The 14,553-nt window shown below is 42.8% G+C and overlaps 1 protein-coding gene across 1 annotated transcript in view; it reads left to right on the forward strand.

Moving 5' to 3' along the window:
• The window catches only part of SLC12A8 (solute carrier family 12 member 8), a 119,267-nt gene that overhangs the window by 86,519 nt on the left and 18,195 nt on the right, over positions 1 to 14,553 (forward strand). Inside the window, exons 8-10 of the mRNA XM_011368174.2 lie at positions 992 to 1,079; positions 8,144 to 8,290; positions 13,501 to 14,122. Coding sequence (XP_011366476.1) covers positions 992 to 1,079; positions 8,144 to 8,290; positions 13,501 to 14,122 — 857 coding nt within the window. The remainder of the gene's footprint in view (positions 1 to 991; positions 1,080 to 8,143; positions 8,291 to 13,500; positions 14,123 to 14,553) is intronic.

Here is a 14,553-nt window from a genome sequence, read left to right on the forward strand (position 1 = left end):
AGCTAGCTTCTCTGCACCACCCGAAGGCTGTAGGGCTTCCTGGGTTTTAGGTCACACTGTGCCACTCACACGAGCAGTCTGGGTGGCCTTAGATTTGTTTCTGACTTTCTAGAATCTTCTGTTTTTCTTTCTGTACCAAGAGAAAAAGTTTCTCTGCCTTCTTTGGGTGGGCGTGAAAGGCAATGAAATTGCCAACATGACAATGACTTGAGAAGTTAAAAATGCCTGCATATTTTAACCGTGATGCTTAAAATATATTAATATATGTATTTCACAAATGCTTACTGTCATGGCACTGTTGCTTCTAGCCAGGCACCTAGCGCCAGTCTGTTTTGTGCTAAATAAGGACTTGAGAACAAAATGAAGGGAGAGTTGGGAAGGAAAGAAAAGAAAGAACACTGTTTTGTTTTTGGTCATAGCTAGGAGGTCCCTTTGGCCCATCCTCTCGCTGCCCATATGGGAGTGAGGCCACAGGGATCCCAGGACTTGTTCAAGGTCACAGGGCATCTGGGGGTAGAGCCAGGTCACTGCGGGCCTTTACACACTTGGCTTGACTCTCTATCATCTGGGAGCCAAGGAACAGCAGGACTTAGAGGCCTAAACGATCATCTACTTGTTCTTCCTGCGGAATAAAGGGGCGGGGGCTGCTGGTCAGCCTTGGCCTGAATTCTGGCAACCTAGAGGCCAGAAGAACTGGTCCTTCCCCTCCCCTACCTCCACGACCCTGTGTGTGTGTGTGTGTGTGTGTGTGTGTGTGTTTTACTCTATAAAAGAGACAAAATAATGAAACTTTCTTTTTAATAAAATATATGCTAAGGAGAAATAGTACCAAAAGTACGCTCCCAGATGAACTAGAAAGCCTTCATAACCCATCTTTCTCTTTCCTTTGAGACAGGTCCCCATGGGAACCAGAAGGAGGAGGGGAGGAGGGTTGGGATGGAGTTGGCTGAGGTGTGGGACCAGCTCTGCTCTGCTCTTGGGTATTTCGTAGGTGGTTTCTGTACATCGTCTTTGTCTTCCTGCTTGGTACCATCTGCACCCGTGAGGCCCTTCGCTATGACTTCCTGATAGCTGAAAAGGTGGGTGACCAAAGGAATTCATGTGCTGAATCATTTATTTGTTCCCATAAACAAATGGCTGCCTGTCCCTGGCAGTCCTGCCTGGGAATCCATTTAGTCTTAGGCCCAGGATGGAAGGATGGGGGTAAAAACACAGAAGTACAGGTTCTTCCTATAAATCCCTAGAAAAAGGTAATAATACATGCAAGCTCGTGCACTAGGTGACTAAATGGTGGACAAAAAATATCAGGACAAAAACAGAATCTGTTCACCTAAAATCCCCAGCTCAGCCAGCCCCTTATTTTTGCCAATAGTTTCAGCTTCCACGATGAGCAGAATGTGCTGCTCACAGAAACGGGTAAGAAGGAAGAGACTGATGGGTGGCAAGTGGAGGGAGACGGAGGAAGCCCATGCCAGGCTGAGAGCCTGGACGAGGCCGGATAGGAGGCTCTCTTGCACTCTGAGAACCCAGACCCCTCGGGCTCTCCACATGGGGTGGGCCTCATGGATTTGGCTGTGATATCGTTGTTTCTAGAGCTGTAGAAACCTGCCCTGACAGGATGAGCAAATTCCTCATACTCCATAACCACCCCTTAGCAGGCAAGAGGTCATGTGATGGTCAAGGACACTTTGTTTTGCATCTTTGGAACCAGGGAGAATAAGATTTCCAGTCTGGAAATCCCCCCAAACTTCTACCTTCCCTTACGTTCCTGGAGGAAAAGTGGACACTGAAATTCCATCATTTATGAGAGCAATGTAGTAGACTAGGGAGGCTTTCTGACTCAGTTAACTCCTAAGTATCACTGCTCATATTTGGGGAGGAAGTACCCTTTTCTTTTGATGTGAGGCTTTGCAAAGCAGCCTTGCCTATCTTGGTGGTTGGGGCAGGCACTGCTTGGGGCAGCCTGGGGCAGGAAACTCTTGCTTTTTAGAGCTACATTTGGGCTTGGTTTGTATATTAGCACAGGTTTCTTTTTAAGGCATGTGGACGCTGATGTAAAGGTGATATTTGCTTTCAGGGGTCTTGACCTCACTATGAAGGCAGGTTTTGAAAAGGGGAGGAGTTCAGGTATTAACACCTACCTTCCAGGGCCCAAGGTCTTAGACCCTAGCGAGCAAGATTTGCTGTTAGGGAAGGAATGTATGGCCCTCATTTATGCCTAAGTACAGGCTTTCATCTTGATTCATCTCCCAGGGGCCTTTTCTCTAATTGTGGAATGAAAAGCTTGACTGCATTAGAAGAATTAAAGGCCTCACGGAGCAGCAGACTCTTTGCTGCTGCTGCTGCCTGATGCTGCCTGCCGCTTGCCAGTGGCTAGCTAGCTGCCTCCTTCTAAGGCTGGTTCCTTTCTAGTGGATTCTCACACAGAGGTCTTTCAACTGTCAAAGACTCTGATCTGGATGGAACGAGAGGCACATTATCCTCTGGGCTGGGGCTCCTCTCTCCCCTCCTTCCTTTGCTTTGCAGGGAAGCTAAGAATGGGTATGCGGGAGGGCAGGCAGCCTATAGCCAAGGGAAGCCAGGACAGCAAGAGAATAAAAACATCTTTATGGACAGCATGGGAGAGCCTTTGCAGGTGGAAATTCCACCACTAATAGTAGATACAGCCACGGGGGAAGCTTATTGGGAATGCTACCTGTCCCAGACAGTGAAACAGGTAGGCAAGTACGTAGCTGGTTGTCGGTATGTGATAAACGATGCCTGGCAATAGTATGTGGGCATGTCATTATGCACATACCAGGATGAGAGATAAAGAGTTTGTTTTTGGAAAAGATGAGAGACTGTTTTCTTGACTGGGAGTTGTAAAGCCTATAAAGAAAGAAAAGATATTGTTCTTGGTTCTCAGTAGCAAATAGGGCTGGCTCAGCAAGTGATCAACCAGGGCAATGCACTAGGGTGCTGCCCCCCATAATCCCTTCAAAAATGGAGACCATGAAGATTTCCCGTCTCTAATGCCTCGAACCTTGGCTTTTCTCTTTTCTTGCTCTCTGGTGTCCTTCCTTGGGATTGACTTGGCTGCACTAGCAGGTCCTCTAAGTTGGGCCAAACAGTTTTACTAACAGTACCCGGAGAATGGAAGGGAGCAATGGATAGAGGTTGGAAGGTACAAATGCACAGTCTTATGTGCTCACTTGACATAACCTACCACCCTGAGGTGGTTTTAACAAACTGTTCATCTTGGCTTCACATCTTAGCTATTGCCTCAGTTCTGAGCCCGCCCATCTCTGAACTTTCCTGAGCTCTGAGGAAGCAAGTCCTCTTCAGTCTGGTCTGTGTGCCCAGAGGGTCTCACTTTTGGGCACAGACCAGGCCCAGCCTCCAGCATACTCCCCTTGGCGCTGGTTCTCACGAAGCTCCTCCTCGCATTTCTCTCTCTCTCTCTCTCTCTCTCTCTCTCTCTCTCTCTCACACTCTCGTGATCCTGCCAGAATGATTACCTTCAGTGAGTGCAGGCTGCACTGGGTTCCTTTCCATTGACCTGCAGCTGGTCAGTTCACCTGTTTCTTTCTGGGTTTTCTGCAGCTTCTCTGATGTATTTCTAATTATTTGGCTTCCCAGCCCACAGTTTCTCTAAGAATTTTCTCTTTCGCTTTATGTCCTTACCTCACAGGAACTTTTTCCTGGCTGTCAGGTGTCAGTCTCAGTAATGCTACATTTTCTAAAAAATCTTGAGTAAGTTGTGGTGGCTCTAAGGTAATCTATATAAAGCACAATACTTAATACATAGTAGATGCTTATTAAATTTTGACTCTCTGCACATTCTTTATGAGAATACCCTTATAGGTAGGACACATTTTAGGGAAGGCACTTTTTCCCCCCACTACATGTGCACCATATTTAACTAAATAGGAAAAGCTAAAAAGTCAATCCTAATATTATTCAGTTATACAAAAAGGAGTTATATACAGAGCAGGTATGAGTAGGGGTAAAATTAAGTAGATTAAATGATTGTTTCGGAATAAGCTTGTATACAGTCCATGAAAAAACATTTTTTTACACATTTAGGAGTCTGAGGCTTGCTAACCAGCAATGTAAGAATAGACTAAGTAGGAAAAGTACCCCCAAACATCTTTGTTAAAAATAGGGTGTCCCACAGAGAAACTCTTAACCTTTTTGGCCGTGACAGTCATGGTTTCACATGTTCACAAACTACATGAGAAGGTGGGGTGGGGCACAGCTTGTGGTTGGTGAGTGAGCCTGGTCCACTGCTCAGCATCCCCAACCCAGCCCAGCCTGGCCGTCCTCTGCCCTTCGTCAGGAGCACAGTGCTGCCTCTCAGGAAGGAAGCCGACTTTATCTCCTTTTGGAAAGCGGCTCTTAAGTGAGAGAGAAAACGTGACTGAAAGTTGAGATGTTGGTCAGTTTATGCAGCGAGGATAGTGCTAGAAAAACTCAGGTCTGTGGAAATATGATGTGAGAGACAACTAGGACTATTGATACATTATGATATTAATAAATTTAAGGTTGTCAGGGCTTCAGGATGGACTCCTCAATAATGTAAAGGGGCCGCAAGAATTAGATGGGGGCAGAATGAGCTCTTTACAGATGACTTTAAATTTAATCCCTCAAGAGAAGGGGGGCAGTCAGTGGATTGGTAGGATCTCTTAATGAGTGAAGCTCAGATGGGAGCTCGGACAAAATACCAAGAGTAGAGAGATGTAATTAATGATTTTCTTCAGTAGTTCCTATAAAAAGAAATTAGGGTAGCTCACACCCCAGATAATATTTTGAAAAGATAGAGAGAGAGCTTTTTGTGATGGCTTGAACAAGAGTATGACAGAAGGGCTTTTTTTTTTTTTTCTTTTAAAAGAACATCTGCTCAAATAAAGTCTCACTTCCACCTCCGCTGGCACAGTTTGCAAGTTTATAGTCCCATTTGAATAGAGAAAATGATTAAATTCTGCTGGAAGCAAGGCTGTGTAGTCTACTATTGTGCTTATAGTCTTGCCCTGTGCCTAGCACTGTGCCGGGTATATAACCTGTCCTCAGTAAATGCTCTCTACATGGATGGATGGATGACAGATAGGAACAGGCAGGATTCAGGCGGGAAAGATATAGAATGGAATTTTTATAATTTATTCAGACATGAAGGCCAACATTCCATTTATTTTTCAGAAAATTGACTAAATAGTAGTTTTATACAAAAGATTGGCATATGAATACAATTGTAAACTCAATTGACAAACTGGACGTAAACCAGTCACTATACCTGGGCAATCCCCTTTCTGACCTCAACCCAAGAATTCTGCAGGACTCCCAGGGAGTGTTTGTGGGAAGTCTGGCCACAGCTGGACATCATCGTATCTTGGCCTCTTGGTGCCAGAGATACATTGAGTTCCTGAGGTCAGTCCCAATACCAGAAGGGCATCAGACTAGAAGATCGGTCTCATTCCCATTCTGAGTAAATGGACATGCTTTAAATGAAAAAAAAAAAAATTTAAACACACACACACACACACACACACACACACACATATAACCTTTGGGGTAAGAAGCAGTGAAATTTCTGCAAGGAGATACCATGCTTGACCAATGTGGAGAATTCTCTGAGGGGAGAATACAGTACACACAATTTACTATGGTCAATGGTTCTCCTGGCTGTACATTAGAAGCACCTGGAGTGCTTTTGAAAGCCGATGATATCTGTACCCTACTCCATGCTAATTAAAGCAGAATCTCTGGGGTGATTCTTAAGTATAGTCAGAGTGGAAAACTACTGAATTTGATTTGCAAAAAGCTTTTGATAAAATTTCATCGCACGGTCTATGTATTTTTAAAACCAGTCAACATAAGATATGTTTAAAAGCAGGGGCAGAAACAAAGATAGATGATAATTGTATCTCAGAATGGATTGAGGATTAATAATAGGACCAGTTTGTCTGGCAATTTCACAAGACATCCAGGGAATGAACCACAGTGAAGTCATGAAGCTTTATGAGTCCAGCTGGCACTTGCTGGGCCCTGTTTACCAGACTCTGTTAGGTGCAGTAGGGAGGGGGCAAGGTGCATGAGACACAGATCTGCTCCTAAGGAGCTTATGGTGCCCTGGCAAGATAAGCCATGAGCATAACTGACTATACCACAGGGTTATAATCATCTATATCAGGGTAGAAAATAACAAAATGCCATCAGAGCATACAAAGTGATGGGACACATAGGTGACATTAATCTCTTCTAGTAATAAAGTGGTAAGTAAAGTGTGAGGGAAAGGACAAACACAAGAAACCTGTGACATTGAGGAAACAAGAGGATTGACTGGGCATAAGACAAGGTAATGCATTTAGCGAAAGGTAGTTCATCCACACTGAATTAAGGACAAGGTAGGCTCTGTAGTGGATCTTGGTCAAGTCCATCAAACCTCTGGCCTCCCTGACTCTTAGGGAGTTATTCTACCTATGTGTGGTCTTGAAAGGAGTGAGCCCCATTTAATATTACTGAAGCCCAAAATGACCAGACTCTCTGCCTATCCCTTGTGGCCCTGGCAGGTCGTGCGACCTAGGTTAAGCCCACTGGATGCTCCAAATGTAATGAATGAGACAAATGTAAATGGATGGTGAGAATTCTTCCACAGGACAGCAAGGTGCTGGTAGCATCCTGGTCAAACTATTCCCATTCAAGAGTATGGTGTGACTCTAGGCTTGGTCTTGTCCTTTCCTGATCTTTCAACCTTCTGATGATTCTGTGAACCTCCAGTGTCCTACAAATATATTCTTAAAATGAATATTTCTAAGCAAGAATCCTGGCTGATGCTAGTTTCTGGTGATAATTTATTAACCAGAAAAGGGGTCTATCCAGGGGCTGGTGTTCTGTGTAGCTTGATCCCACTGACGTGATGCATCATAGGCAAGAAAGTAAAAAAAAAGAAAAGGGTTAAGAGAATCTTCATGGAGAAGGGGTAGATCACAAAACTGAAAATTAAATCTAACCCATTTTAATAATTGGACAAATGAGCACTCGGAATACACAGTTCTGGCAACTGTAACTAAAGTAAAGTAGAATCGAGAAAGGCACCTCAAATAATCAAGATAGCAGAGAGACTTCCCGGGAAGTACAGATGAGGTCCAGCTCAGGCATGGGGTGGATTCACAATGGACAGCCCGTGACACAGCTGCATGGCCAGCAGCACTCATCTTTTGCAAGTTGACACCAAGCAGAACAACTATGCCCTCTCTTATTCTACTTGTTGGTGCCTTGTGGGCCATATAAGTCATGGATCTCATTCATTCATGCATTCATTCATTCATTCAGCATTATATTTCTTTTTTGGCACCAAGTATCCTAGGATAAACAAGACAGGAGCCCTGTGGAAATGAAGCCAATAGAAGAGACAGTTCTGTAGGTGCCCCCAACCCCACACTGAGGTGCTGCAGGACCCAATGAGCAACCACTGTTGTGGGAGGTTGGGGATGACCTTATGGAGGAGGGGAGGTTTGTGCTGAGTCTTGAAGCACAATTGCGAGTTTAACAGACAGACAATGATAGAGGATTCCAGCAGGCAGAAAAATGAGGCTGACAGAAACTCTGTGTTTGCAAGATATAGGGTTAGGAAGGGCCTCATACATCAGGGCAGTGGGGAGCCGTTGATATTTTTGCATTAGGGACATTATGATCAGAGTTGATTTGAGAGCAGTCACTCTGGCAGAAGCTTGGAAGATGATTCATTGTGGGCAGAGCTTAGAGGCAGGAGGTCAATAAACACTGTTCTCGTAGTCCCCAGACCATCAGCATCAGCATTACCTGAGAACTTGTCGGAAATCCAAATTCTTGGGCCCTACCCTAGACTTCTGAATCAGAAACTCTGAGGTGGGACCCAGAAATCTGTGTTTTAACAAGCCCTCTAGATGAGTCTGATGCTCACTCAATTTGAGAACCTCTGTGTAGTCCATATAAGATGTGATGGTGGCCACACTGAAATGGTAGACGTGCAAATGAAGTGGGATGGGGCTGATATTGGAAATATGTCCAAGAAGTCGAATGTAAAGGGCTTACGATTAGATGGGGTTTGGTGGGTGGGTACTAGGGGAGCGGAAAGGGTCAGAAGCAGGTTCTGGCATTTGAGTAATGAAACTGCTTCCTCATACAGGTGTCCCTGGTAGGCTTCCTGTTCCTTTTGGGCTTATACATCTCCTCCCTGGCATCCTGTATGGGAGGCCTCTACGCAGCCCCCCGGATTTTGCAGTGCATTGCCCAGGAGAAAGTGATACCCGCACTGGCCTGTCTGGGACAAGGAGTGAGTAACCCCCTCCTTTATTTATTTATTTATTTTTTTTGAGAAATGTACATTTTGTTGTGAACCCAATTGTTGGCCAATAAATTGCTTTAGTCTTTCTGATTAGAACCACTGGTCAAGTTCTCCAGAGCAGGGGCAAACAAGAATGCAGAGGTCATTTTTCTCACTCCTGTCCTCTGGCTGCCTTAAGCTGACAGTTGGACAAAGCATCTGTCAATTTTACAGCCACCCAGGACCCAAAGCACTGGTTCAGCTAACTGTCACAACATCTTGGATCCATGGAGCAGGGAAAGGGAGTGCCGCCTCCTTTAATAACAATAAATTCAGAGTACTCCAAGTTTAGTATCTCTTGGTGAGGAGAGATACTGGTCCTTGTGGCTCTAACTCAAGTTTACCTTTCTTTTGGAGTTGCTTTATAATGAATTCCCACACCTCTTGCCTCTGGGCTCCCTGTTAATCATGGCCCAAACCCTAATCGATATAGTATAGCTTAGTCGAGCCATAGAACAGTCAAATGAGACATTCTTAAAACTGAAGGGATGATGAGAGATAAAAAAAAAAAAAAAAACAGAGAGAACCCCACTTCTCAGTAATGTAGTTTGCAAGCTATAGTTCTTTTCTATCTTGTTGTAACACCACAGAGTCCCTCCCTAACCCCCTTCCCATCTCCAGCTTCCCTCTTGGTTAGGGCCATATAGTTGCAAGTCATCCTCCATTCCTCCCTTTATCCTCCTCCACTTCTTATCCATCAGTCAACGTAGGCTGGGTAGGAGCAATGATTACCATTCTGTATCTTCCATGTGGTATATGTCTTTATTTTATTTAATTGCAATTATTTTAATTAGGTAATATATGCACAGGGTTCAAAACTAAAAGTGATATAAAGGTATTACACTGAGAAGTTATGATCCTATCATGAGTCTTTATCTTTTCCCGCCAATACCTATGCCCCATTCGTAGCTGTTTGTATTAGTTTTTATGAATCTTTCTCTCCTCTATTTTTATTCAAAGATGGTATTCTATGTACATTATTCTATACCTTGCTTTTCTTCACTTAGTATAGCTTGGAAATCTATCTTTTCATAAGGATATAGAGAAAGCTTTCTCATTCTCTTTTCATCACGTGGATATGCATAATTTAACCAGTTCCTTATGGACTGATACTTACGTTGCTTCTAATAAACAGAGCTTCAAAGACTAATCTCTCTCTCTCTCTCTCTCTCTCTCTCTCTCTCTGTATGATTTTGTATATATGCAGATATATCTGTAGGGTACATTTTCATGAGTGGGTTTGCTGAGTCAAACGGTAAATGCATTTTTACTTTTAATAGATGTTGCCAAAACACCTTCCATGGGATTTGTATCATTTTATACTTCTACCAGCAATGTGAGAGTTCTTGTTATTCCACAGCTAGCACTGCTCTTAGACTCAAGGCAGAAGACCCTGCTTTATTGGACTCTACTCTGGTCCTTGGGGTAAGAAGTCCATGAGGCCAAGGAAACATGCCCACTGGGATCCTGTGCTCGTCTTCTAGACCGTGGTCTAGGGATGCTGCACCTTGGAATTCCCTGCCCAGATATCCCCCAGCCCACACCCAGGTCTCTACCCTGGGCCTATCTTCTCTAGGGCCAGGAGTCCCCACGTGGGTGTGAGGTCCCTCACTGTATGGTCTGGGAAAGGAAAGGGGGTGGGCTGTGGGCTGGAGGCTGTGCCTGGCCATACTTCAGTAAGGAACCCTGCAGAGTGTGAGAATTCAAAACCAACTTTCCCCATTGTCCTGAAGATGCGTTTGCCCAGGAAGGAGTATAGACGCATTTAACAGTTTGTTAGTTTGGTTTATAATTGTAAATATGTAGACATAGGGTGTGTGGACTGTCATTTGCACACTTTTGCCCCAGGCACCACAGCGGCAACTGTGAGCCTGTCAAATGTGAATTTTTGCCCATTGTGCTGGGAGAAATGGCATCTTAGGATACTTGTGATTCATATTACTTCATTATGAATAAAGTTGAACATCTTTTCCTCTGAGTCATTTGTATATTTTTCTGTGATTACTGGTTTTCTTCTCAATTGCTAGCAGCTCCTTCTTTGTTAGAGTGATTAAAAATTTGTGATATGTATTACAGATATTTTCTCTAGTTTGTCACTTGCTTTTTAACTTTGAAAACTTTTCAAAGCGTCTTTACATATGATTAAATTTTATTTGCACTTTTTTAATGGTGAAGAGAAGAAGCTTAAAAAAATTTGTATGTGTATTCGACCTACAGAAAAGAGCATAAACCAATATGAACAGTTTAAAAAATGACTATGAAGTGAACATCCTTGTAACTTCCATCCAAGAACACTGCCAGTCCCCAGATGCTGCCCTCCATATGCTCTCTCTGGTCAGAGTCCTGTCTCTCTCACTGTGGAAGCTACTGTCCTTACTTCTGTGATAATATTCCTTACTTTCTTTGTGATTTTACTCAGGAGTTAGCAAACTTTTTCTGAAAAGGGCCAAATAGTAAATACGCAGGCTCTATTTTGTCTGTCACAATGACTCAACTCTGTCACTGTAACTCAAAATTAGCCGTAGGTGATACCTAATGGGATAAGTGTGGCTGTGTTCCAATAAAACTTTATTTATGGACACTGAAATTTGAATTTCATGTAGTTTTCCTGTGTCACAAAATATTACTCTTCTTTTGATTTTTTCCCCCTGCTGTTTAAAAATGTAAAACCATTTCTGCTCTTGGGCATACATAAACAGATGGTGGCCAGATCTGGCCCACAGTTCATAGTTTGCCAGCTCCTGGTTTACTCCCTATGCATTTCTAAACAAAATAGTTTAACTTTGACTGTTTTGTAACTTGATATAAATGTGGCATGCTTCTTTCATTTAACATTATGTTTATGAAATACATTCACCTTTTTGCTCATAGCAGCAGTTTATTATCATCCATATATATCATGTCCTCATTTGCTACAGTTTATCCATTTTGTTTTTGATAAACACTGGGACCTTTCCAATTTGGGACTATTATAGCCAGTGCAATGAACATTTTTGTACTAGTAGACTGGTGCACATATAGAATTCTTCCAGACTACATGCTCATTAATGCAATTGCTAAATTGTAAGGTATGTGTATCTTCACTTACTATATAACACCAAAATCTTTTCCCAAAGTGTTTGTACTAATTTACACTCCTATTAGCAGTGGACAAATGTTCCCGTTTCTGTATTTTCTTGCTAATACTTAATATTATCAGACTTTTTTTTTTTTGCCAATACGGTGCGTGTTTAATGGTATCTCACGATGGGTTTAATTTGCATTTCTCTGATTACTTAATGAGGGTGGACATCTTTAATATGTTTAATGCAAATTATTTTGCTCATTTTTTTTTTTTAGTGAGTTTTCTTCTAATTATTTTGTAGAGACTTTTTGAATATTTTGGATTACCTTTTGTCAAGTATGTTTTGCAAATATCTTTTCCCATTCTGTGACTTGTGTTTTCATTCCTTTATGATATCTTAGAGTGAACAGAAGTTCATGTTTGACTGTTTTGTCTCTTTACAACCCACCCTTATCAAAGTCCTGGTCTGGATCACTAGTCTTTCCTTCAGCATACCTAAGATCCTCCTTTTAAGTTCTTGTTAGTTTCTGATGATTTACTTTATTCTTAATAGTTTTATTGTTAGAGTATGCTAGACAGAGTAGCTGTGCCAAAATGGTAATTCTAAAAAACAATAAAACGTATTTTTACTCCTTTATTTTACTTTAGTTAGAATTTTTAAGTTCTAGGGAAGGTATTTCAGGTCAATAGTGGCTCTGATCCTCGGGGACTCAGGCTGATGATGATTTTGCCATTTTCATCCTGTGACTTCTAAGGTTGCTCTCTATTCTAAGGTTGCTCTCTAAGGTAGCCCTCAATAGAGGGAACGCACCTGGAGGAGGAGCACATGTGGGAGGTTTACAGGTCAGATCTTGTAATGGCTTATGTGCCCGCCCCTCACATTCCAGAGTGGGTAGTAAAGGAGATGGGAGTAGTAGTTAGATCCTGTGTATATCCTGAGGGTAAATTCTTACAATATTTGCTGATAGAGAATGAGAAAATGAGAAAAAGCATCCAGGATTTTGCTTGACTGAGCAAGTGGAAGGATGGAATTGCCATTTTCCAAGATGAAGAAGACTGCTGAAGGGGTAAATTTGAGGGGTAGGAGATTGTGAGATCAGCAATTTGATTTTGGACGTATCAGTTTTGAGAACCTATTAGATATCAACAAGAAATGTTGAGTAGACAGTTGAACATTTAAGTCTGCATTTCAGGGGAATCTTTCAGGCTGGAGATTCAAATTTGGGAGTTGAGAGCATAAAGCTGTTTTTTTAAAGCCATAGGTGAGCCTAGATGAGGTCACCTAGGAATAAAGTATAGATAGAGAAGAGAAGGGGTCTGAGGATGCCGGGACTGCTTTAAATGTAGATTTCAGAGACAAGAGGAGCAGTCAGCGAGGAGGGAGGTGAATCAAGAGAAGATAGATGAAGAAAGTCTTTCAAAGACCAGGGAGTGATTAGCTGGGTCAAATATAGTGCTTAGGTTAAGGAAGGTAAGAACTGAAAAGTGACCATTGACTTTGGCCCAAGGGCTCTGTCAGTGACTGTGATGAGTAGCTTCCGTGCAGTAACAGATTCTATGGGATTAGCACATATTTTCCACTTCTGTCTTCCTGAAGGTCACCATACCCACCCCTATTAATAACAGATGTGTGTAAGTGTGTGTGTGTGAGGACATGCATGTGTGTGTATCTAGTATCAGAATTCCCCCACCTCAGCCACTAATGATTCTACTGTCTTTCAGGGTCTGCCACTCCCCTTAAGTTCATTTTCACCACTATAGCCTGGGAGGAACCAACTTTGCACCTTTTTGGTTAAAATCCAATGAAAGACAAAAGGAGAAACACTTGGGAAGTCAAAGTTCTAGTGTAATGCCTGTATTAATAGTTACTAATACAACTAATACCCATGGTGTGTTAGGAACCTATTGCGTGTCAGTGCCCTGTCAAGCATTTTATATGCATTAGCTCTAATCCCACAATAATTCCATGAATTGGATATTATTACCCCAAGTGTGTAGACGAACAGCTACTAACACTCAAAGAGACATGGCAGAAGGGGCTGAGCCATTATGAGCTGACACTTCATAGTCCTGCATGTTATTTTTGTTTCTGCAGAAAGGGCCAAATAAAACACCTGTAGCTGCCATCTGCCTGACCAGCTTGGTGACCATGGCCTTTGTCCTTGTGGGTCAGGTGAACATTCTGGCCCCCATCGTCACCATCAACTTCATGCTGACATACATCGCGGTGGATTACTCTTACTTCTCCCTGACCATGGGTCCCTGCAGCCACCCCCAGGTGTCTGAATCAGTGCACAGAGAGGGCAGGGGAGCTCTCCACTGCTCTGAGCACCTGCTCTTGGAGAAGGCTCCCAGCTATGGTTCTGAGGGCACTGCCCGAAGCCCCTCCGAGGGCACTCTGCTAGAATTCACCAAAGACATGGATCAGCTCCTCCAGCTAACCAGGAAGCTTGAGAGTAGCCAGCCCAGGCAAAGGGAGAGTGACGGGATCCCAGAGAGTCAGGAGAAATTCAAGAAGGCCACCAAACAAACCCTACAAGATAGCTTCCTCTTGGACGTCAAGTCCCCTGCTCCCTTCCCTACTGAAGGGCCTGACAGATTGCAGGAGTCCTCCTGGAACAAACAGTGTATCAGGAGTGAAGGGGCCTGGCCTGGGGGAGCATGTGGAGAACAACCTGTCCCTGAACTAAGTAACCAGTCCAGGTCAAGTAAAGAAGGTGAGTACTTTGAAATCATACTGGGGCCTCCTAATTGGGGTGAATACTAGTTTCCTCACCTACCCAGTTATCAAAACCCTCTTTCAAGTCCTTAGCCAGTTGACTTTATAGCTGGTTTTAAAATTCTCATTAATTTTTTGTTTGACATTTATTTTAAAATTTATATCCAGATATCAGTTGAATTTGTAATTCTACACTGTTATAGATAGTTGATTTTAAACAGAAATTTCTGTCTACTCCTGTATGTGGGAGCCATGGCTAATAATTGATTATTAATTTCATTTTACTTAAAAATCAGCAGAAGTATAATGCCAAAAGAATGAAAACAATTTCTATTTTTAAGAGAAGTGGAAATGTGTTGTGACAAACTGCCTGACAAGAAATCACTATGTTTTGTTTGTGGAAGATGAATCTTTAAAACTAGGAAAGAG

Source organism: Pteropus vampyrus, unplaced genomic scaffold (genome assembly GCF_000151845.1).
Source record: "Pteropus vampyrus isolate Shadow unplaced genomic scaffold, Pvam_2.0 Scaffold1, whole genome shotgun sequence".
Lineage (NCBI taxonomy): Eukaryota > Metazoa > Chordata > Mammalia > Chiroptera > Pteropodidae > Pteropus > Pteropus vampyrus.